The following is a 25627-nucleotide window of genomic DNA, read 5'->3' as shown; positions in this document are numbered from 1 at the left end:
TAAAGTGCAAATGCTTTTTATTATGCAATATGCCCACAAAAAGCTAACCGTTTATAAATTTTCTATTCATATATATTATATTCACAAATCGGTAATATTTATCAAAACAGTTGTGTATATGTGCATTTAACTGCACGTTATATAACCAGACAGTAAATTTGTGACGGTTAAACATAACGAGAAGTTGGATTGAAACATAATTAGTAAAAAAGACGTGTGTCACTCGGGGACTGCCGCGGTAAAGCTATTGCATGCTTCAAGCCACACCTCCGCCCGTCGGAGTGGGGAGCGTGAGGTTTTTTCGTTACGGAATTTCTCGATTGGGTCACCGCGCTCAAGGCCATCGTTAAAAGCTATGCAATAGCTAAAAAAAATTCAATTACAATAATGTAGATATCAATCAGTATATTCTTTGATCTATCATACATTATTAGTAATACTTAGCTTATTTTTGTAGTAATTTTTAGAGGTGATGTTGACATACACTAAGATTTCTAATTTTACCTTCGAGCAGCCAATATTGAATCTTTTTGTTTACAATTTCACAATTTTACCGATTTTTTACATAAACACAAGATAAACAATTTAGAATATCCCTTTAACAAGCCAACATCCATGCAAATATAGCAACACATTTTCGTAAAACATTAAACCGCCACAAAGCCAATGCCTGAAATAATTAAAATTCTACTACATACAGGTTTATAAACACTATACAATCTACATATTACTTCGATAACGTAAAACATTGATATTACAATATAATATTTATACCGTTATTTATCTTAATACAAAATGGTTGATGTCAATCGAAAAAATTTGAGAAATGAGATCAGAAAAAGATTTATTTTCAGATACGAAAGGCACAAAAAACTGTTCCAATAAACTCAGTATGAATTTATGCATTGGAAGACCAGTGTGTATAATACAAATTATTACGCAATCTAAATTCAACTGACGTCACGATGAAAGAAAAATTATTTCAGTTAATTTTGTATAAACGTAAAATAAACCGTCAAAAAGACTAGAAGTAAGGCGAAGATAAAAATCAGTCAAATCTCTAACACCGAAAAGGCATAAAATCACCAACAATCCGATAAATTTGGCACATCGATCTGTCTTAACACTAATACATATTATAATTTACACAGCGACAATAAGCCGAAACAACCCGATATAATATCTAATCCAAACATTTTTACTGTACAAAATTATCTATTTGAACAATGATATTATGAGTAAAAATGTGTAGACAGTTTACCAACACAACTTTCGATCATCAAAAATGGCGCACGATTAGACGTAAAACTTAGATGGCATGTTTCAATTATCGTGAGAGAAAAAGAGACAACTGAAGTACTTATAATATGGCAAATTAGCCACATTTCGACTTTCCACGCCCGGAGCACTAACAACCTGTCTACATCTTTTTACTCATAATATCTTTGTTTGTTTTTTTACTCGATTTCTTTAACTTTAGATTATTTATGCAGCTAATTAAGCAGTGTCAATAAAAGGTCTACTATATTGGTGTACTATTTCACAAGTAGCTGCTACAAAGATATTTTTCAAATATTTTGTGACAAATATTATATATGTTACAAGAGCAATTGAGAAAATTCCTGCCCCAACTTTTATAATTTTTTTAAGGAAGCAAAGTTTCAACCCAATGTTTAGTTTGAATTTCGTCACACTAATAAATTTAACAAATTAAAATTGCAAAAAGGCTTAAAAATAAATAAATGTACATAAATTACAACTTAACATTACTTTATACAAACTTAAAACAAATGGCACATAAAAATATACAAAAATTTGTCAATTACGTTAAACAAATTGTAACATTCCAAAATTCCTAATTCTATGTTAGTAATTATTAGTTGGCAGTGATCATTTCAATCCATAAATGAAAATTTAGAATAAAATGCATAAACGACTATACAATAAAATAAATAGCTAATAAAATGTCCGAAAATGGTAACATTCTATTTTAATTTTCACTTGAGTAGTAAACATTTTTATTCTTATTCGACATAAAACCTCGAGAAATAGTCGCACTTGTTATTTGTGTTAATGAAACACTAAAGAAAATCGAGTACAATTTTCTGTACTACAAAAGTTCTTTACGCAAGAGCATGCAGACTTCAAACCAGAATTTCTGGCAAAAATTAGCTACACAGTAGTTTCCCCTTTCCTCTCTACATCAGACACGGCTTCGCTCACACAACTGTCACTGTCAGGTTTGAGCGTCACGTCACTATTAACCGTTACGTCCAACTGTTCCTTACGAGGTATCCTTTCCTTATCTCTACTTGTTATTTGCGTGTACAATTCATCTAAATCGCTAGAAAACGACACAGGACTCTCACAATTAACTTCTGGACAACTCAACGCTGGCGTTGGAACGTATTTGCCCAATTTTGGATTATTTTTTATCGTTTTCCGCCACCCCGGGTCGTAGTTCACATATTGACTCTCTATCGTTGATACGTCTTCGTTGCTGAAGCTTATTTCATTTGGACACATTGACGATGGCGAAGGGGCGTATAAGCCGTGACTTCGTATGCTCACTTCTGAGACTTGGTAGTTTGGACAATAAATGTCGCTTTCGTTTTCAAAGCCTTGTTCGCTCGCATTTGTACTGCAAGTCTCAAAATCGTACGTCGTTTTCGCCATGAAATACTCCTCTTTACCACCGTCAAGTTTTTCTTTAGAACCTTCTATATCATCCTGATTTTGTAGTAAGTTATCCATCTCTCCCAAACATACGACATCCTGGGGCGTACTAGATCGATTTATATCATCGCTGTGCATTGTACATTCTTCAGAAATATCTTGCAAAGATTTGTCGACTCCGTCTTTATTTTCTTGATTCTTATTTGGCTGTAAGTAGTCAATGTATTGACCGAAACTTTCCGTGTCTGTGATTTCGTTAGTAGAACATAAGGCACTGTGCGTTTCTTGTAGCGAGGTCATTTCTGAATGCGTATTGATAGTTTGGTCGGAGCATGTATGCGGCATGGCCATTTCGGAAGCTGAACTGTATTCTAGACTACATTGCTGGGATATTGTGCGCATTTCGGGCTGGTCATTGGCATGACTTTGCAGACATTCTTCTGATACGCTATTCCTTTGTCCGTTTAATGGTTTCTGTACATTAGCTTTGACCACTTGATGTTGTGGCACTTGCGTCTCAGGAACATTTGTATATATGTTCATTATTTGATCTCTTCCAGGCTTGGAATCGTCATTTCTGTTCCACGATTTTTTAACTGTGGAATAACTTTTAAAGTCTTTAGATTCGTCTTCCAACAAGTTTGGATTGACTGCGTTACGGGTCTCCTTCATGCCGTTATTTGTTTTATCTACGTGCAAATTCGTGTTGTTCACTTTCGTACCAGACTTCATCATATTCGCAATACCATTATATGCCTCTTTTGAAGGCAATGGTAGGGAAATATTTGATTCTTCGTCACAATCTCTTCGTAAGGGAAGTTCTAAGCAATTTCTTTTCATACTTTGTCTTTGTTTCTTGAAGAATTTCTTGGCTACGTTAATTTGGTTTGGATTATAGAACATCTCTGGTACGAAATTATTACTATCGGGGTACGTCATCATAGAATTATTTGATCTGTATTGCTGTCTATGCAATACAACTAGGTTGATATTAGGTGTTTTTCCATTAATATTTTTCTGAAGATCTTTCTGCAACGTTTGTCCGTTTAATTCAGCTCCTGCTTTATAGGTACCACTATTATTTGTTTTCGAGTTAGTTCTATTTGAGCTCCTACTACCGGATCTCGATCTATTATCGCCTGGGATCTGCGAAACGGGTGCGGTGGACGTTTGATTCGGCAAAGCTCTGTGATTTGTATCGAAAACACTTCGATTCCTACAGCACTGTTTGCTTGATTGTAGATAGCAATGCATCATTGACCATTGCGCTCTGACGTCACTTCTCGCTATGCCATAGAAGAACAAAATGAAAGTGCCCAATACTGTGGCACAGACAGCATATATAATGCTACATATATCTTCTTGATACGGCAAGTACGCTGGTAATGGTCTATACACTGCTACAGCGCCACAAGTCCAAACGGACAAGTATAAACAAAGCACTATAACTTGAGCTCGCAACTGTATTATGGGTGTATGTTCTACGTCATCTACTTCTGAATCGGCAGCCGATTTAATACTGCGTCTCTCAGCCTCATTGGCCTGATTCGGTTCCCACATCTCCAAATCAACATTTTCTGTTGCTTGTGTACCTTCAGACAGTTGTACGTTCATACTTCGTATCGTACACCGTATAAGAAGAAACAAAATCGTTAAAAACATTAGCAAAATCGCTCCAGGTATGAATAAGGCACTCAAAGCTGGTGCTGTGCTCAAAAAACATTGAGAATAACCGGCGTAATCTTTTAAGTTAACAGCTCCCGAAATCCCGCATACAATCAAAGCTATCCCCCATCCTACTAAATACAACCCTAAAATAGGTTTCTGAATCGGTATATCTGGTGGAATTTCATCTTCAGGCGACCTTACAGGATTGTGAGTTTTCGTCACCCATTTATACATATTACTGGCTGACACACACATCCACAGCAAACAGCATAGCGACAGATAATGAATCAAAAGACCGAGTATTTGACACAGTTTGATGTCTTCCGTTTGGTAAATACCCAAGGTATATAAGAAACAGAGCAATCCGATAGCTATCCATGTATTTATTAGGGCGTGTTTGGTTTTCTTCGCCATTTGTATCGCGGGATAGCACATGATGTATGTTAGAGTTGCGCAACTAACGCAGCCTATAAGAATAAGGCTCCCGACATACACAGCGGGATGGGACACTTTGAAACGCGCGCCATCTGTTCTCGCCCCGTATATACCAGTTTCTACGTTTTGTAATAAACCCACGTAGGCCAAGCGCGTACAACTTATTATAATCATTTCAGACACCACGTGTGATACTCGGCAATCTGAAACGAAAAATAATTTGCCGTTTAATGAGATTTTATTTTTTCAAGCATCACTTTTTAAATATTGAAAATATTGAAAAATGTACGAATTGGGTAAGTATGATACTAAGAAAAAGTCTGCCGTATTATGGTATACCAATCATGTCTTTTCTTAATTACTATATGCTTCATTGCTTTTCTTAATTATTATTATCACAAAACGTCGTCATCGATTGATATGTCGGCCACGATTATGATTTCGCTATGTGTTATTTTTATGATTGTCACAATGCGATGTGAGCGTTTTTATGAATGTCTTAACATGAATTTCATGTTGTAGGTGCGTAATTGTGATCAGGATGTATTGTGAACAATTTTTACGCTTCAATCGTAATATATACAGTGGTGGACGTTTAATTAGAAACATGTAACAGGATGAAGTAGTCATCAAATTTATTTACTTTTGTGTATTAACGTATTAAATATTAAGCATCATTTCATATGTAATAGAACACCCGTTTATCTAGTTTTATAAAAAATTGCTTAATTTTAATCAAACGTTAGCTTAAATTAATAAAATTAAACAACTTTATGTGAAGTCTAATATCCGACAAACATCCGAAAAACATATTTTCTAATAGAATTGGAACCTTTAAATGGATCCATCTTTGCGAAAAGAATTATTTGCCTATGCTCGCGAGGAGTGGTTTTTAATCATCGACCTTTTTTAGGCACTTAATCAGAAGTACCATGCTCTTTTAAATAAACTGTAGCATTGAATATCTTTTTATCGAACACTCTAAATTATTTTCAATTTTCCTGTAACTCCAGTTTTTGTCAAAATGTAAACTTAAAATTATTTTTCTTGTTGATGGGTCACAAATCTTACTTTTACCCATTTATACTGCAAAGCAAATTAATTTTCAGAAACTTTTAGATGGAATGTTTAAAAAACGGTGCAAATATTTGTCGAAGAAAAAAATATTGGCGGCATTTCAACAGGTTTTGACTTTGGAACACTCGAACCATGCTGTTTCTAATTTGTTGTCCAGACTGAAAATACTCGGAAATTAGATTTCACTTAAAGTTGTTTAATTTTATTAATTTAAGCTAATGTTTGATTAAAATTAAGCAGTTTCTCATGAAACTAGATAAACGGGTGTTCTATTACATATGAAATAATACTTAATCTCTATAATACGTTAATACATAAATGTTAAATGAATTTGATAACTACTTCATCGTGTTACGTGTTTCTAATTAAACGTCCACCGCTGTATGTATAGTGCGTGTGTATGTGTATGTGTATGTGTGTGCGTGTGCGTATGCCAGTGAGTGTATTTGTGTGTACACTATATATATTTCTATTTATGTATGTCTATCACAGACAGTTTGTGTGTGTGCACATACCCGACGTGTTATCAGTCCACCGCCGCACACCGCGGTCCCACAGCGCGGCCCGCGCGTCCCCCGCCCCGCCCCCCGCACGCACCGTCACTATTATCGGCTCCAGCAACGAGCCGTGCATTGATACGTCGTCTGAGCAAAAAAAAAGAATGTATGTAAATTTATAAAGAATAGAAAAAAATTTCAAAAAGGTTGTGTTCCATCGTTACAATATTGTATTCAATGAAAAGTGCTCCATATTGGTTGAAATGGTTGTTAATCATCTCAATAGATGGCGCGCGGTGTGTCCCTTAAGACACATAAAACTGAAAGAATAGAATAAATTCGATTGCTCTGGCGGGTCACGAGTGGCTAAGTTGATGAGGCATCCGCCCCGTAATGGCGCAAAAGGATGCGGGTTCGAGTCCCACCTCGTGATCGAATTTTTTCTATTCTTTATAAATTTATATTTATAAAACATTTGAATGCCATAAAACCAAAAAATATAAATTCAACAGAATGTCTGTACTTATGTACACGCGTTACAAGTTATACTTCTTTGGCGTATGGGAAAAATACTAGAATATACAACTTGAACATAGTTATCAATTTTCATACCACCTAGAACTAACTTCATGCTGTTAAATTCAGGTGTCGGAGTGCGCGCGCATCGTATAAATTCACTCTCATCATTTTTCTCCATCGCGCCAAAAGAAGTATAACTTCAAAAAACATAAGATACGTCAAAAAACAGGCTTAAACTTATGTTTTTTTTTTTTTTGTATTGTCACTGATCCTTGATAAGTGTACAAATAAGTCATGTAGTACAACAAAAACTCTAAAATTTGTGATATTATTGTATTGACACTGATCCGGCAAGTAAACAAAGTTTGAATTAAATCTGTCCGTTTGAAGTGGGTCTCAATCGAGTCGCTTTAATAGTAAATTAAAAAAATTACTCGAAAAAGGATAAAAGAAAACGTGAAATTGAGTTTATCAAGTTATCTGAATGTCTTTACGCTAAGATCTTTAAAATTACGCAACAGATTTTGATTTATTTGAAGTGAAAACTTCTTTAGCGGAGTTGAGCACTTTTTCTGTAATGGTATAAAATCTTAAACTCGCGTCAGGACACGTGACCTGATCGAAAAAGCGTAAGACGGATGGAGAGTAGACAGCTATCCCCTCTCTACTACGCGCGTTTTCACTTCTGCCGGCACTCCCGGACTACAACCCATCTTTTTTTTTAATAGATAGTGGTTGTTGATGTAAGGACAAAGCGGCCGAAACCAAAGGCAGAAGTCATTACTATAACAAGTCTCTTACCAAGTTGAAACCCAACCACTGGCGAAGTAATCTCCATATTCATATCCTCTCTTTTAGTACTCCTGCCATAATAGTCCTTAGACCGGTGTCCTCTTATTGGTCCGTCGTCTACCTCTGGTAGAAGGGGGAACAGTGAAGCGTCTTCGTAGAACGATACTACTAACTCTTGTGGCTTGCTCTGGAGGAGCAGACCTGAGTCTGATGTGCTGTAGAGAAGTGATTGAGGGATCTGGAAGGGATGTTATATAATTATTATTATGTACGGTTTAAATTTATATATAGTTGTTGGATAGACATGATAAAACTCATTCTAAACTACAGTACATTGCCAAAATTGTGGCAATGTAGCATGTACTGTGATTAATTAAAATGTCAAATGAATGGTTGGTGGGATAATATAATAATTATTTTACATATTATTTATGTAACAAACATTCTGCATAGCATTTTTGGATTGTCTAAAGATTACAAATTTTACTAATAAAGAAATACCGTGTTATGCAAATATTAAAAAATTAAATTTGTATGATTCAATTCAAATTTGCATTGTACAAATTGAAAAAAAATATACATTTACAAACTGACCTGCACACTAGCATATATAAACGCGTCTGTAACAGTCAACAACGGTGCCACAGTCCTATTAGTGGTCGAACAGTGTAACCGTCGTTCGCTTTCCCTCCGCCTCGGGCTTCGCCCGCCGCGCTCCGCACTGTACCATACACACGTGACTCCGCTGAACCCTTCGCGGGCTGGGAAACGCTCGATCGCTAGTTTTTGCTGAAATTTTTATAGTAATTTTATAATTTACTAGTGGTCCGCCCCGGCTTCGCCCGTGGTACATTTTCCGCAATAAAAGGTAGCCTATGTCCTTTCTCGGGTATCAAAATATACCAAATTTCATGCAAATTGGTTCAGTAGTTTAGGCGTGATTGAGTAACAGACAGACAGACAGAGTTACTTTCGCATTTATAATATTAAAGTATGGATTAGCCAACAAGTTTCCTTGTAACGGTAGAATAATGAAAAAAAAATTGTATTTGAAATAAACAACAAATGGAAAGATTCCCCAGAAAGTAGAAAGTAGATTCGCCTTTAGGGGATTTAAATTCTTAATTAAAAGAGCGTGTGTGCCGAGCACACGTGTCAGAAGTGAACTTCTTTGGTAAGTTACCAAAATCGTCGCCTAACACCATATCATGACGGTATTGCCATGACGCGACCTTGAAATGTTACTCTCAACGCGCCACAAGAAGTCACTTCAAAAAAATTAAATTGTCATCACAATATAAACATTTACTACTAAAAAAAGTTTTTTACGAAGATGGAATCCTTGGAGTGCTTTCTATAATAAAGTATTTTGTAAAATAAAATCCTCACCTTATGCCCTTGTACATTAGCTGTGTGTGCAGATATTTTCTCGGCAGCTCGCACCAGGTTCGTACACGATCCATGAATTATTTCCGCGCGAGTCATAACTGATGTGGATATGTTCATTGACGCTTCTATCACTTCTAGTAATGCTGAGCCTGGAATGAAAGGTTTTTAAACAAAATAGAAAAAGGTTTGAAATACAATTTTGCTTGCATAAAACATTCGGTTATGAATATATTCACAACTATATTATATTGATCTCATTGACACCCAAAATGGCATTTTCATAAAGCAAATACAAATTTGAATCAATAAATTACATTTTTGAAAACATTTAGTGACATATACATTTTATAATCTTATAACATACCTAAATCTTTCTCTTCAGCAATATACTGCATATAGTTTTTAACAGCGTCCGCGATAAACATAACATCGTCTGCATCTGATATTTCGGCCAACGGATACGTCTTCTCTTCAATCAGCATAGCCAATCTTTCCGTAGCATTTATAGCCGAAAATTGCACTAAACTGACGTTCAGTAACGCAAACTGTTGCAATAACTTTGTTATGTTGCTGATATACGAACATTCTGTCGTATTCGCTTGACCCCAGGTAGCGTTATCAAAGCATTGCCTATACGCTTTGCCTTCACCGCTCCTACAAGGCACAGATGCAGTATGATTTAACAATAACTGCGGCCATGAATACAACCCCTTGTTCCCGACTGTATTATCCGTCGGACAATATTGCGTAAAGTTCGATAAAACTATAATTTGTACTGTATAATTGTGTTTAATGTGGTTCTGGTCACAATATGAACACGTCCAATTTCCCGCATGGTGGGTAGAAATACAGGGAAAGTATACAGTTGTTTCAGCCAAGCCTTCTTCTTGCATATCGGTGCTTGTTATATTTACGTCACCACAGCATTCTTGCATTGAATGGACCCAGTTTAACTCATATTTGGCTACCACTGAAGCAAAGGGGGCATTACATGTTAAACTCAATGTATCCCCTTCAAAAACCACTTGATCATGTGATGGTTTCACAATCAAACTATTTGCGGGCAGAACACTACCACATGCAGAGAGATCTAGGAAAATTCTCAGTTTTCGTACTGGCTTGTCGGCCATGTTCTCTGGATATGCACATTTTGGACCACCAAATAACTTGACGCTTGTATTTCTTGACCAGTCGCCTAGCCAGAGTAAATCACAGTTGCATATTAGAGGGTTTTCTGTAATATCTCTGTAACAAATTTAATGATGGTAATTTTATAAAGTTAACAATGATAATATTATCATTAACTATACAATACTTTTATTTCATGAAACCTGACTGTTGTGACATCAAAAAAAGGTCAATTGGTAACAGTTGGATATATTATATTGAATGTAATTATAATCTATTACCTAAACTTTATATTACAGCTATTTTTTGTGTTTTTGTGGGAAAGAAATAGCTTTTAAACAAAACATCAATAAAAAGCTAACAAGAATGTTCACTTACAATTGTTTCAAACCAATTAAATAATCAAACGTCCCACTTCCAAGTGCTGATATATGATTGCGAGATAAATTCAACCGCTCCAAATTAACCAGTCCTTTAAACATTTCTTTGTAAACATTACTTATTTGATTATGTGATAAATCCAGTCTTTTCAGTGAAGTCATATTGTAGAAGGCATCTGATTCTATTAAGTTTATTTGATTTCTGCTTAGATCTCTGTAAAATATAAAGTTTATAGTAAGTTTATTTATTAAGTAGTTTTGGTAATACCTGATTAAAAGGCAATTGAAATAGTGAACTGTATGTATGTTGATCAAACTCAAACTCAAACTTGATTTGGAACCAATAGTTATAATTATGTAGCTAAGTAGACAAATTTCAAATAAGTAATATACTTACAGCTTTTGTAATTTTGGTAAATGAAGATCCCTTGACAAAGTTGAAATCGCATTTCCAGATAAGTTCCTGAAACCAAAGAATTATATTATAAATATTTTCTATAATAATTACATATTACATGACTGACCAACAGGCTTGGTTGGTAGTGGCCCTACTTTCCAAGCCAGAGGTCGTGGGTTTGATTCCCACCCGGGGCAAATATTTGTGTGATGAACATAGATGGTTGCTCTGTGTCTGGGTGTTAATCTTATATATAAAAATGAATCGCAAAATGTGTTGGTAAGCACATAACTCGAGAACGGCTGAACCGATTTCGATAATTATTTTTTTATTATATTCCTTGAAGTACGAGGATGGTTCTTATGTAGAGAAAACGTAAACATGTACCACGGGCGAAGCCGGGGCGGACCGCTAGTTATCTATATAAGTATTTATTTAAAATTATATATGTGTATGTTTATCAGCCACCTGGTTCCCTAACACAAGCGAAAGCATAGTATGGGATCAGATCGTGCCGTGTGTGAAAATTGTCCGGAAATATTTATTTTATTATTTTAACATAATTTACATTTTTGTGAATGATAAAAAATCAAGTAATACTTACAAGCTTACAACGAGCATAAAAAGTTTGCTCAAGTCGATTTCTTTGAGCTCCGTCAACTGGCCAGGGTTACCTCCACATCTCAACTCGCTCGGGACCAGCTCGGTCGCACTGTCACCCGATTTTATTACTTTGCACGAACATAACGATGGACAAAATCCAACGGACCTTCCCACGATTAAAAACCATATAATACACGAAAACCAAACCATTTTGCTTTTAAACTTAAAACCTCAGGATGGCACAAAGCCAAATACGACAAATAATCACATCTTCAATCCTCATAAATTCCGTACAACACCAACGACACACTTTGAAAACTACAGAGCAAGTGTTTAGACAATTTAAAGAGATAAATAGAACTAAATCCGGCCCGACTCCCTTTTATCATCGGTTTAATTTTATAATAGTAGAAAAATAAACAACAATCCATCCACACACAAGCACTTGGCCGACATTTGTATTTTGTAAAATTGTAAAAATGACCAATGACTGATTGACGATTGTCATTGGACATTGATTGAATTTAAATTTGACACAACATGTAGAAATGGTATTATAATGAAATATTAAAGTATTAAATGTAAAATCTGAATACTTTAAAATATTGTGAATAATTTTTTATCTAATTTTATAATTTTTAGGAAATATAAATTAGGTTCATTTTTAGTCTATGGATATTCTCAAAAAGCTAGTATCTTATCCGCTTAAAAGAACCATGTCCATTTAATTTTTAAAAAAGTTAGTTTAAAATTTTTTGAAAGTTGTGCCGTTGGAGAATATTAATTCTTGTTGTGTCTTGTTGTTTTAGTTTAGCTATTAATATATTAGTTACTTGTAAAATTTATTATATTTCATGTATCTATTGTATGTAAGTAATTATCATGTCCGATCGATATTCTGAGATAAATCAATCTAAACGAGATGTTCCATCTTTTATTGAACCTAGACCACCGCTTATATCAAATCCGTTCATGCGCCCCCGACCGCAGAAGGGAACAAATCTAATGGATCTTTTCGAAGAGGAATCCATAGTATGTGACGAGCCTGAATTAGTGCAAGTGTATTTGCGGCTGAAACCTTGCATTGCGCCAAGTGATCTATACGAAGTACGTTCTGATCGTTGCCTAATAACATCTCTCGATACCGCGACAGCTGGCCATGGCCGACGAACGCAGCATAATGTGTCGAAAATGTACACTTTCTCGCACATATTCAGATCAGACACTACACAAAAGGTAACATTATTTATGAACTTCTTACTATAGCTCCTTCTTTCGATTCTTATCTTAATTCTTGTTACTTTTATAACAAATTTATTTAAATTTCCAGGAAATATTTGACCATGTCGTCAAGGATAATTTAAAAAAGTTGCCTGAAGGTCGCAGCTTTACGTTACTTACATATGGAGCGTCAGGTTCTGGTAAAACCTACACCCTCATGGGGACAGTAGCGTCACCAGGCTTAGTCCCTCGATCTTTAGAATATGTCTTCAAGCTTGTGGATGTTGCTAAAGTGCCAGATTTTAAGCCGTCCGAAGGTGGCGTTGATAGACTTAATTATGCTGAGCAGGAATATGAGTTACAGGTAGGTTGATTATTTCTTTTAATTTATGTAAGAAGTAGTTATCATTTGCAAGTGTAAAACTATTTTCTACTACAAATATGTATTATTTATTTATTGAATAGCTTCAAACAAAGAATACAGATAAATTGGTCTACTGTTCCGATAAATTGCAGAAAGTTACAGCATTTAAATAAAACAATATACAATTTTTATTTGATATTTAGATTTTTTTTTAAATATAAACTGTGTGATGTTAATAATAGTATTTTTTCAGTGGGTGAAAAGATTAAGAAAAGTGTCCGCTCCATTAAGAGACAAGTACAAAAGAATGAGCGCCCAATTATCCTGTAATCAGTCAGTCAGTCAACTAGATCTATCCGCTCAAACTAGACATTACGTATGGGTAAGTGAGCATTGACAGCCTAATTATTAAAACTCCAGCTATATTAAAAAACTGGATAATCAACACTTGATTATTGTGCTCATTCTGATAAAATAATGTTCGCTCTTACAACTATGTAAGTGTAATCTTTATAAAATGTATCTCTGATAGTTCCTTGAATTTTTGTAAAAGTTTAATGATAATGTTGAATTTGAACGTAGCTATGTAAAATAAAAATAAAGATTAGTACACTAACACTATATTTCTAATTACCTTTTGATATCATGTACATTGTTGCATAATACACTGCTTATTGCAGGTATCATTCATAGAGATATACAATGAAGGGATATATGACTTACTTGCTGCCAGGGAAAGAGGGAATGCCACAAAACTTGTTATCCGTGAGGATTCCGGTGGAAATGTCTACGTAAAGGTATGTAATTTTAGAGTATTCTGTTCTTGATTATAATACATATTTGAATAATAACAAAAAAAATATTTCTTCATTGTTTTCTTCTAAGCTTAGCTGCAATTAGGATACTTAATCTTAATTAATTTAATATTCTATTAGTGATACAAATAGAAGCAATATTTATAGTTAGAAATTAGTTTTGGGCACAGATTAATTTTAAAATATGCTATTTTTCAAGTAATTAAATATATCCTGTCTAAAATCATTGTGTAGCTCAAAAATGTTGTTTAGATATTTTTACCATAAAAAACCGTTTTACATAAGTAGTTGCATATACATATTTTTCTTTTTTGCCATATTTTTTAATTCCATCCAAATGCAATAATAGGGAGCGACGCAAGCATTCGTGCGATCAGGTGAAGAAGCGTACGACATCATGGTGGCCGGTAAACATCAGCTGCAAGTTGCCGCTACGGGTGTACACGCGCAGTCCTCGCGATCACACTGCATATTCACTATCACTATGGTCACGGAGACAGGTAGAATTTATTATAAGCGTAAGGAAGAATAATGTGTGGAAAAAATAGCAATGTTTAGTTAGTTATTTTTTGTTAGATCTTCGCAAGTGAATAAAACACTGCTAAATTTGAAAATGTTAATTAAAAAGTGAGTGCTTTTCATGAATTCATATTGTTGAATAATACGTTTAAAAATTACCATTTTGTATGAAATTGTAAATGTTTAATTTCGGCAAACTAAAAGGAATTCATATTAAGTTTTATTATTTATAGCACACAAAATGCTTTATTATTGAGAAATAATAAATCCGCGTCTCTCGCCTTGACTCGCGCTGTGTTAAAAAAATAACAAAATACGTTTTACGTGAAGTTTTTCTGTATTGTTTGAATGTATGTATTGTGTATTGCAAGATGGCGCCTGCAGCACGTCGTGCGTGCGCCTGTGCGACCTGGCGGGCTGCGAGCGCGCCCGGCGCACGCGCAACACGGGCGCGCGCATGCAGGAGTCGCGCGCCATCAACTCGTCGCTGCACGTGCTCGAGCGCTGCCTGCACACGCTGCGGCGCCGGCACGCGGGCCCCGCGCTCGTGCCCTACCGGTGAGTGTGTGCTGATGTAGAGCGTGTGTGTAGAGCGCTGCCTGCACACGCTGCGGCGCCGGCACGCGGGCCCCGCGCTCGTGCCCTACCGGTGAGTGTGTGCTGATGTAGAGCGTGTGTGTAGAGCGCTGCCTGCACACGCTGCGGCGCCGGCACGCGGGCCCCGCGCTCGTGCCCTACCGGTGAGTGTGTGCTGATGTAGAGCGTGTGTGTAGAGCGCTGCCTGCACACGCTGCGGCGCCGGCACGCGGGCCCCGCGCTCGTGCCCTACCGGTGAGTGTGTGCTGATGTAGAGCGTGTGTGTAGAGCGCTGCCTGCACACGCTGCGGCGCCGGCACGCGGGCCCCGCGCTCGTGCCCTACCGGTGAGTGTGTGCTGATGTAGAGCGTGTGTGTAGAGCGCTGCCTGCACACGCTGCGGCGCCGGCACGCGGGCCCCGCGCTCGTGCCCTACCGGTGAGTGTGTGCTGATGTAGAGCGTGTGTGTAGAGCGCTGCCTGCACACGCTGCGGCGCCGGTGAGTGTGTGCTGATGTAGAGCGTGTGTGTAGAGCGCTGCCTGCACACGCTGCGGCGCCGGCACGCGGGCCCCGCGCTCGTGCCCTACCGGTGAGTGTGTGCTGATGTAGAGCGTGTGTGTAGAGCGCTGCCTGCACACGCTGCGGCGCCGGCACGCGGGCCCCGCGCTCGTGCCCTACCGGTGAGTGTGTGCTGATGTAGAGCGTGTGTGTAGAGCGCTGCCTGCACACGCTGCGGCGCCGGCACGCGGGCCCCGCGCTCGTGCCCTACCGGTGAGTGTGTGCTGATGTAGAGCGTGTGTGTAGAGCGCTGCCTGCACACGCTGCGGCGCCGGTGAGTGTGTGCTGATGTAGAGCGTGTGTGTAGAGCGCTGCCTGCACACGCTGCGGCGCCGGCACGCGGGCCCCGCGCTCGTGCCCTACCGGTGAGTGTGTGCTGATGTAGAGCGTGTGTGTAGAGCGCTGCCTGCACACGCTGCGGCGCCGGCACGCGGGCCCCGCGCTCGTGCCCTACCGGTGAGTGTGTGCTGATGTAGAGCGTGTGTGTAGAGCGCTGCCTGCACACGCTGCGGCGCCGGCACGCGGGCCCCGCGCTCGTGCCCTACCGGTGAGTGTGTGCTGATGTAGAGCGTGTGTGTAGAGCGCTGCCTGCACACGCTGCGGCGCCGGCACGCGGGCCCCGCGCTCGTGCCCTACCGGTGAGTGTGTGCTGATGTAGAGCGTGTGTGTAGAGCGCTGCCTGCACACGCTGCGGCGCCGGTGAGTGTAGAGCAAACATAGAGCGGTGGGTGATAGAGCAAGGGTGTGTAGAGCGCTATCGACGAGTAGATCGGTGGCGTGTAAAACGCATCACTAATGTGTAGAGCGGTAGTTGATAGAACAAGGACAAGTAGAGCACGGGAGACAAGTGGAACGGTGGCGAATAGAGCGCTAGTGATGTGTAAAGCGGTGGTTGATAGAGCAAGGACAAGTAGAGCATGAGAGACAAGTGGAGCGGTGGCGAATAGAGCGCTAGTGATGTGTAAAGCGGTGGTTGATAGAGCAAGGACAAGTAGAGCATGAGAGACAAGTGGAGCGGTGGCGAATAGAGCGCTAGTGATGTGTAAAGCGGTGGTTGATAGAGCAAGGACAAGTAGAGCATGAGAGACAAGTGGAGCGGTGGCGAATAGAGCGCTAGTGATGTGTAAAGCGGTGGTTGATAGAGCAAGGACAAGTAGAGCATGAGAGACAAGTGGAGCGGTGGCGAATAGAGCGCTAGTGATGTGTAAAGCGGTGGTTGATAGAGCAAGGACAAGTAGAGCATGAGAGACAAGTGGAGCGGTGGCGAATAGAGCGCTAGTGATGTGTAAAGCGGTGGTTGATAGAGCAAGGACAAGTAGAGCATGAGAGACAAGTGGAGCGGTGGCGAATAGAGCGCTAGTGATGTGTAAAGCGGTGGTTGATAGAGCAAGGACAAGTAGAGCATGAGAGACAAGTGGAGCGGTGGCGAATAGAGCGCTAGTGATGTGTAAAGCGGTGGTTGATAGAGCAAGGACAAGTAGAGCATGAGAGACAAGTGGAGCGGTGGCGAATAGAGCGCTAGTGATGTGTAAAGCGGTGGTTGATAGAGCAAGGACAAGTAGAGCATGAGAGACAAGTGGAGCGGTGGCGAATAGAGCGCTAGTGATGTGTAAAGCGGTGGTTGATAGAGCAAGGACAAGTAGAGCATGAGAGACAAGTGGAGCGGTGGCGAATAGAGCGCTAGTGATGTGTAAAGCGGTGGTTGATAGAGCAAGGACAAGTAGAGCATGAGAGACAAGTGGAGCGGTGGCGAATAGAGCGCTAGTGATGTGTAAAGCGGTGGTTGATAGAGCAAGGACAAGTAGAGCATGAGAGACAAGTGGAGCGGTGGCGAATAGAGCGCTGCTGATTTGTAAAGCGTGGATAGCGTGTAGAGCAGTGATATGTAGCGCATGTATGGTTTCAGAGCGGTTTGTAGAGAGAAGGCGCTGGAGATGTGTAAATCAACTCGTGCACGTGCATTGTGCTGCGGGCTACAGCTGTGTCCGAGCTCACGTACACGTATACTTAGGCCTATTGATTACATGACCGCTCGTTACGTATAGCATGCATGTACAAGTGACTTTTCACATTTAATTACTGTTTAGATGTATTTTATTTCAACGGTTTAATGCATATAATTTTTGCATCCAGTCAAAACGATTAATGGTCCATCTTTCTACAAGGGTTATCTTTTTTGAAGTGAAACTTCTTCGGGGTTGCAAAATTAGTGTAACATTTTTTCGTTACGGTGACATTTTTCCGTTACGCGCCATCTTTTTCTTATCCCTACCACGCGTGATTCGACGTATTTCAGCTGTAAAGTTGCATATAGTAAATTATTAAGCTATTGCATAGCTTCTATCGCGGGCCTTGAGCGCGGGGACCGAATCGAGAAATTCCGTATCGAAAAAACCTCACGCTCCCCACTCCGACGGGCACGGAGGTGTGGCTTGAAGGCATAGCATGCAATAGCTTTTCCGCGGCAGTCCCCGAGTGCCACACGTTGATTTTTTTTTAATAAGGTCACACACGCACACATTTTTTAAACATTCATAATTTTTCTGTAGAGAATCAAAACTAACCCGCTTACTTGGCGCCGGTCTATCCGGGGCACGTGGGGAGGCCGTCAGTATGGTGGTGACGCTGAACCCGGCGCAGGAAGATGCGCATGAGACAAGACACGTGCTGCAACTAGCTGCCGTGGCGAAGGATATACGTGAGTATACACACACACACAAAGACGTAAACATGCATATATACATACGCATACAAGCATACACACGCTCACGCCCGTACAGATATATACACATATAAAGACGTAAACATACACGCATACATACGTATACACACGCGTACATACGTATACACACGCGCACGTTCGTTTACACGTACACATATAGACGCACTAGATTTCCGCCCGCGGCTTCGCCCGCGTTTGCAAAGGAAAACCCGCATAGTTCCCTTTCCCGTGGGATTTCCGGGATAAAACCTATCCTATCTCTCAAGTTGGATCAAACTGCACATGGTGTGCGAATTTTATTATAATCGGTTAAGTGGTTTAGGAGTCCATTGAGGACAAACATTGTGACACGAGATTTATATATATTAGATGTTAGATGTTAGATAGACGCATCAATACGCAGAAATACACGCAATAGATGCGTAAAACAAGATGCAGATGTGACACAAAAATACAATCGCGCTTATACCTAGCACACACACAAACATTCGCGAGGACACACAAAAATACACACACTATCTCATACACAATGACACACACATGTGACTAAGCGAGTTGACTGCAACAATACATGGGCAATACTAGGTGTATATTTAAAGCCGTATTTATATTTGTTTATTATTTTCAGAAATTAACAATACAATATCTGAATACCCGAGCTCACTCGAGAGCAGTACACGAGACACGACGATAAGCTTCAATTCGGAAATCATGAAATTGCGCTCCGATAATGAGCGGCTTCACTTCGAATTGATTCAGTAAGTGTTGTTTGTTTTTTATATTTTTTAATAGACAATCCATTTTAATTAGGTTCGGTATATGAAATAATTTCGCCAAAATGGCCGAATAGAGTTGGAATTTTAAGGGACAAGACAGAAATATCATTTAATGATTATCTTTTCTAGTTTCCTCTGTACTTTTGAATTAAATGTTTTATCTATGTTGTGTCTTATTTTTATGGTGTTCAATTTTTTCTGTGTTGAAACTTTTTTTTACTATGCATAACAAATCCTTATATAATGAAAAAAAAACAACTAATAAGAATAAGAATGTTTATTTAGCACCACATAATACAAACAGAAAAAAAAATAACAAAAATAAACGAAAAATCAAAAAGAAAAAACATTAAAAAGGTAGGTAAACAAAATTCAAAACTACCCACATCCAATTACACTATTTTTATTGTTTTTTTTTCCACAGAGCACAATCGCAATACAAAAAACTGATGGGTGCGATGGAAGAAAGACAAGCGGCAAGCGCTGACACAATGCGAGAATTGGTTGAGGAAGCTAAAGAAATGACAAAACAGTATTATGAAGCACAATTATTGGCTTTAAGAGCTGAGGTAAGGATATTTAGTGTTTTTGAAGTGAGACTTCTTTAGGGGCATAGACAGTAAAATTTCAAGGTCGCGTAATGGAGATGGTGACGATTTTGGTATCATTGAATCTTGCCAAAGAAGTTTCACTTGAGACACGTGTGCATTTCGCGATACAAGGAACTAATGGGTTCTATGGAAGAGAGACAAGCGGCAAGCGCAGATACTTTGCGGGAATTGGTGGAGGAAGCTAAGGAGATGACGAAACAGTATTATGAAAATGTACTTAAATAATGTTTTTGTTTAATTTTAAAATGTGTCTTTGTTATTCTGTGACGCAAAACGACTTGTCTTTGTTGTACAAATGTTGCTTGTTGACAAATTAAATCGGAAATTAATGAGTTCAATAAAAACATTTGCAATTTTTTTTTTTTTTACTTTGTTATAGATCGAAGAGATGGCAGAAGAATATGAAAATAAACTGAATGAATTAAGCAAGCGGTCAGTGCACAGCACTCCTTCAAGAGATAAAAAGGTACATATACTATAAATTAATTCTATATATTTTACTAGCTTACCGCCCGCGGCTTCGCCCGCTTTGTCTAAAACCTAATAAATTATATACTAAAACCTTCCTCTTGAATCACTCTATCTATTAAAAAAACCGCATCAAAATCCGTTGCGTAGTTATAAAGATTTAAGCATACAAAGGGACATAGGGACAGAGAAAGCGTCTTTGTTGTATACTATGTAGTGAAGTAAATCTCACCAAATGGTTTTTTATTTTGCAGATCACACAACTGATGACTGAAAATGCTATTTTAGAAGTGAGTATAAAATTAAAATAAGTATCTATTAAAGTTTAAAAAACAAAAAATATCTATACTTCATTTTTTATTCAGGAAAAACTAACGGCTGAAAGATTAGCTCGCGTTTGGGCAGAAGAAGAGGTGCAACATTTACGCGCTTGTATTGAAGAAAGAGATGGTAATTTTTTAAAACATAAATAATCTCTTTTTAAGCATTTTTAGTAGTGTTAAAGTAAATAAAGTCTCATAATCTTGAGTTAGCATATTTTGTATAAATAATCCATACTAATATTATAAATGCGAAAGTAACTCTGTCTGTCTGTTACTCAATCACGCCTTAACTACTGAACCAATTTGCATGAAATTTGGTATAGATATAATTTGATACCCGAGAAAGGACATAGGCTACTTTTTACCCCGGGACATAGGAAGGGTTTTATCCCGGAAATCCCACGGGAACGGGAACTGTGCGGGTTTTTCTTTGACTGCGCGAGCGAAGCCGCGGGTGGAAAGCTAGTTAAGAATGAATTCTTCAGATACACATAATTCATCAACTTTTTTAAATCAATTTTATACAAATTTATTTATTTATTATTTGTTTTCAAGTTGTATAATATGTTAGTTTACAATATTCCATTAATTATTTTGTTTCAAGGAAAAGAAGAAGAGGATTTGGCAAGTGGAGATGTTATGTCAGTCACTGAAACAGACAGCGAATCTGAAGTAGACGATCCCTGTAATGAAAGCCTCGAACCGACTTTCAAAAAGGAGGACATAGAAAGGTCCAGAATAAGACATAATATTATAAGCGATAAGCAAGAAAACAGCATTTCAAGTGAAGCTAGTGTTCTAGAAAAATCTGATGATACACTAAAAGACGATAGTTATAATAGCATTGAGCATGCCTTTACAGATAATGTTCTAGTTACATGTAAGAAAGCAAGTATACGTAACACAATTGATATAGTTAAAGAAACAATAAATTGCGAATCGTCCCCAGACATTACGAAGGAAAAAGAAATTCAATCTCCCGAAGCTTGTGCAATTGATCATCTAAATAATGACACAACAAATGACGTAAGCGAAGAATTAACTCAACAAACACATGATCTTGTTCAAGTAAAAGTGAATCAAAAAGAAAGTTACTTCTTTAAAAAAGAAGATAATGTTAGTATTGAGAAGAAAGATTTACGCGGGACCTATTGTGTTTCCAATACTGATACGAGTGATGATTATGAAGACGCTCATGGCTCAGATAAAATAAATAATGATACTGCCAATAAGAGTATAGACGAAAAAGAAGATATTGTTCCCGAGATCAAAATAGCTAAACATACAGATATAATGAAAACAGAATCAATTGTTAACAAGATAATACAAAGAAACTCGAACAAAAGCAATAATTCCTTGACTCAATTTGAACAACTTGAACTAGCAACGAAATCGTGTAATGAAGGTAATAAGAAGGAATCTAAAGAATTTGGCAACATTAATTTATTGAAAGAGAAAAGAACAAATTATTTTGACAATGACAACCATTCGGATTACAAGTGTTCCGCTAAATTAGAAAGTAGAAAAGATTATTTTGCGGAATCTTCAAAGGATAATAGAAATTTAGATGAAGTAAAACGGAACGATGATTATAGATCTCCATCTATAGTGAAAGATGAAGTTACAGGCGAATATGAGCCTAGTATGATTAAAAAGTTATTAGGCAAAAATCTTAATCATATAGATGTGCCATCAGCGAATAAAAACACTCTGCGTATTTCAACCGATTCTGTTGACCTATTCGAATCCCCTCATCCGACAACGAAGAACTTAGAAAGTGAGGAATTAATACGAAAATCAATAGATAATATTGTTTTGACTGATAATTCTAATACTGTTGAAAAATCTGCCGAAGTTGTTAATACAGCTACAAAAGTTAATAAACAATCACTTAAAGAAATTAAACCACCCTTAATGAGTTCAAAGGAACTGGAAGAAATTAATAAGAAAATTGTTAAAGATTATGAAAGCCGCGCTCTTAAAAGTAAAATAGCTAACACAATTATAAAACTCGAAAAAGCTTCACCAGATATTTTCAAACAACCTTTAACATTACTAAAGCAAAAAGAACTTGATGTTGTACAATATAAAATCGATATTCAAAAGGGCAAATACAATACTGATCAAGAAAAGAAACCAAAATCAGAACCAGCTGATTTATCTCAAACTATAGCAAATACAACAGTAAATAATACACTAGAAGATTTTGAAAATATCTACAAGGAGGGAACAGTACCGCGAGCGACTGAGTTCGAACTACTCGTCTCACAGACAAATGAAAACGAAAAAGAATCAACGGAAACGGAATTAAAATATAACTTGCGTAAAAAATCACAACGAACACGAAGAGATTGTAAAGCGAACTCCATTGAAGAGAAAGACGATATAAAAACTGATAAATGCAAAAACGAAGATATATTGCTAGATAGTAACGCAAAATGTGAAAGTAGGAGACCAAAACGCAACTTAAGATTGCGTAGAGTTAAGAATTTCTATCTAGAAGACACGGAAGAAGATAGAGACGACAAATTGAAGGATATAGTTAATTTGCAAAGTGAATTCTCCGATGTGACAATGAACGTGCCGGCTCCTGATAAAGTGGTTAATGATATTCCTTCGCCAGAAAAAGTGGATGAAAATGTACCGCCTCTGATGGGTGTACAGAGCTGTCCTGCTAGAAGGTAATTTGTTTTTTAAATCTCTTAAGAAAAAGGCTATTTTTAACTCTACTCATGCTTCCATAATAGTAATATGGGAATGTTTGTGTCACGCTTAAAATTGCATGATTTGCTTCAAGTATAACAAATAAATTATATTATTACTAACAAGGGCTGCTTTTTTTCCGGTGCAAAGCGGACGACGTCGTAGGCAACAGCTAGTACGTTAATGATCTTCAATCAAACGTATAAAAGAAAAAAACAAGGTATTAAAAAAATATTATAAAAGTAAGGCATAAAAATAAGAAACAAAAACGAAGAACGAAGCATTGACAATTAATATAAAAAAGGTATTAACAAAAGTCCAATTTCAATTCTATAAAACTTTATTGTATTAAAATTATTTCACAGTATCACTAGAAGTCGCAGGAAGTTGTTCACCCCAAGAGCGGAACCATTAGATGAAAGTCTATCCCAAACAGGCGATAGTAACGAGAGGATACGCGTGCCGAGACCGTCCTACCATAGACCTAGAGCAAGGAGAAAGCTGTAGAAAAAATAAATTGTCTATGACAAATTTTTCGATTGATATTTTAAAATGAATAATGGATTTTGTTCAAATTTTACTTAATTTTTTTCTGTGACATATAACAAACAATTACAATTGGTTCTGGCAGCGCAATATTATTTTGGATTTATTCATATATAATTTAAAAATATGTCTTATAAATAGACTGATTGATTAAAAATTGTGTACATATAATATAATTAAACTGACATATAATTTTTAACGTTTATAAATAAAATTACTGTAAATGAAAAGGCATTTTTACTTATTCATCATTATCACCAATAAAATTACTAAATGGGATTAAAACCATGTTTGGTATTATATTTATCCTTTCAGTACCTATTTGATAAAACAGACATGCCTCAAACGGAGATCCTTTTAGTATAGTGCCTGGAGCATACAAAACCGTATAACCTCGGATTAGAGTTATAGTGAATGAATTAATATGATCGATGTGGAATATTGTATTTTAAACCATAAATTGCAATGTTTACCCAAAATTTTTTTGTGCACTCCATTGTTTCGTTGTTTAAAAAAAATGTTATGAAAAATTAATGTTTGACTTTATATTTTCACTTTAAACAGTATTTTTTTTTTATTCGAGTAGACATGTAGGAATATTTTTCAAAGACACCTGTGTATAAAAATAGCAGTAGGGATCTCGAACAGATAGAAAAACGTGGAGGGGAATGCGGAGCCACAACTGCTATGTACAATAGAATTTCTCGGCCGGTTTAATTATAAATTAAACGTACTCTATTGAGTAGTGAGTACATTTAAAAAATAAGGTAATTAATTACGACTAATGAAAAGAAAAAAAATGATTAGTACCAAATCTGTTTATTTAAATATATTACAATTACCTACATTGTTGCTTACATCAAATATTTAGTTGAAATGATAATATCATCGTGAAAGCGTTCTATTAGTCGTTTTTTAATAGTTTTTTCTACCGGGATATGCTCTGTAGTGATGACGTTTTTCAACTTTTGCATGGCAATCATCATTCTCTTCTATGTAGGTACTTGTATATTTGCTCCATTGCTGCATCTACTTAGATTAATTTTCTTTTCAACATTACTGAGGTGAATTGAATTTTTCAGCAAATTATAATAATTCGAATGATATTTTGCTGCAAGTGTCTCTAAAGTCGGTTATACCAGAAATCCTTTTCTGGATATCTCGATTATAATCGGTTTTCTGGATGGCTATAAAATTCGTGATGGATTCATTCAAAGTTGAAGTGTTGATGTATGAAATCTGACTACGCCGGCATTTTTTTGTATGGATATACTACAAAGACCTCGTCTACTCGAGAGAATGCGGCAATTTGGACGAATTAACCCGGAAATTGAGAGTAACAGAAAAAACCATTAAAATAATAAAAGGGTATTCAAACGTTTAGAAGACAACTTTTTCCGGTGATGTTGCACTTGCACTTTGCAGTGAGCAACAGGGGGGGGTCATTTTGAAAATTTATTGTAATTAAACACCTTGTAATTGGTTTTATTTTGTTTGCATTAAAATTTTGCACTTTTAGATTTCAATTTTTCGATTGAAGCCTTATGAATAATAAAATGAAATTTTCAGGGTAGCTACCTCATAGATAGAGTAAGTTTTTAAAAGCCAATCGGATATTTTTATGTGATTTTATTTTTTACGGGCCCTTGAAGTTATTAACATACTGGGTAATTTTATCTTTCTTGGCATTAAATTCTTTTTTTTATTCCATTCCATCTAACGATAGTAAATGTTACTATACTGAATTGGCCTATCTTTCAGCTTAGCACACAAAATCAAGCATTTACCGCCATAATTCACGTCACCATAAATAAAATCTCTACGTACTCGGCGATAGGTGAAAATTTGAAAAAAACTTCATAAC

The 25627-nt window shown here is 37.2% G+C and overlaps 2 protein-coding genes across 2 annotated transcripts; one reads left to right on the top strand and one right to left on the bottom strand.

Annotated features, from left to right (window-relative positions):
• On the bottom strand, positions 1 to 12021 carry LOC123696635 (adhesion G protein-coupled receptor A3). Its single transcript, XM_045642955.1, has 9 exons — positions 11563 to 12021; positions 10959 to 11024; positions 10560 to 10775; positions 9418 to 10298; positions 9054 to 9202; positions 8259 to 8453; positions 7674 to 7902; positions 6372 to 6500; positions 1 to 4982 (listed from the first exon to the last, which is right to left on the bottom strand). The coding sequence occupies exons 1-9, from the start codon at positions 11769 to 11771 to the stop codon at positions 2173 to 2175; spliced, it is 4884 nt and encodes a 1627-aa protein (XP_045498911.1). The 5' UTR covers positions 11772 to 12021; the 3' UTR covers positions 1 to 2172.
• Positions 12022 to 12285: 264 nt separating this feature from the next.
• LOC123696877 (kinesin heavy chain-like) lies at positions 12286 to 23987 on the top strand. The gene is made up of 14 exons (XM_045643259.1): positions 12286 to 12797; positions 12892 to 13146; positions 13400 to 13528; positions 13827 to 13943; positions 14311 to 14461; positions 14852 to 15038; positions 18164 to 18312; positions 18965 to 19094; positions 19537 to 19681; positions 20103 to 20189; positions 20446 to 20481; positions 20557 to 20641; positions 21119 to 23195; positions 23583 to 23987. Exons 1-14 carry the CDS (start codon positions 12444 to 12446, stop codon positions 23722 to 23724), a joined length of 4044 nt encoding a protein of 1347 aa, XP_045499215.1. The 5' UTR covers positions 12286 to 12443; the 3' UTR covers positions 23725 to 23987.
• Positions 23988 to 25627: the final 1640 nt, after the last annotated feature.

This window comes from Colias croceus, chromosome 13, assembly GCF_905220415.1.
Source record: "Colias croceus chromosome 13, ilColCroc2.1".
Lineage (NCBI taxonomy): Eukaryota > Metazoa > Arthropoda > Insecta > Lepidoptera > Pieridae > Colias > Colias croceus.
The sequence above is the reverse complement of the archived record's forward strand: the minus strand, read 5'-3'. Positions and strand labels throughout refer to the sequence as shown.

Bases quoted from the DNA above. Each gene is read 5' to 3' on its own strand.
- LOC123696635 (XM_045642955.1), bottom strand. From the start codon at position 11,771: ATGGTTTGGTTTTCGTGTATTATATGGTTTTTAATCGTGGGAAGGTCC. The intron at 10,776-10,958 runs GTAAGTATATTA...TATATTTTACAG, and splicing joins TTACCAAAATTACAAAAGCT to AGATCTAAGCAGAAATCAAA. The intron at 10,299-10,559 runs GTAAGTGAACAT...AATTTGTTACAG, and splicing joins TTAATTGGTTTGAAACAATT to AGATATTACAGAAAACCCTC.
- LOC123696877 (XM_045643259.1), top strand. From the start codon at position 12,444: ATGTCCGATCGATATTCTGAGATAAATCAATCTAAACGAGATGTTCCA. The intron at 19,682-20,102 runs GTAAGGATATTT...ACTTTGTTATAG, and splicing joins TATTGGCTTTAAGAGCTGAG to ATCGAAGAGATGGCAGAAGA. The intron at 23,196-23,582 runs GTAATTTGTTTT...ATTATTTCACAG, and splicing joins CAGAGCTGTCCTGCTAGAAG to TATCACTAGAAGTCGCAGGA.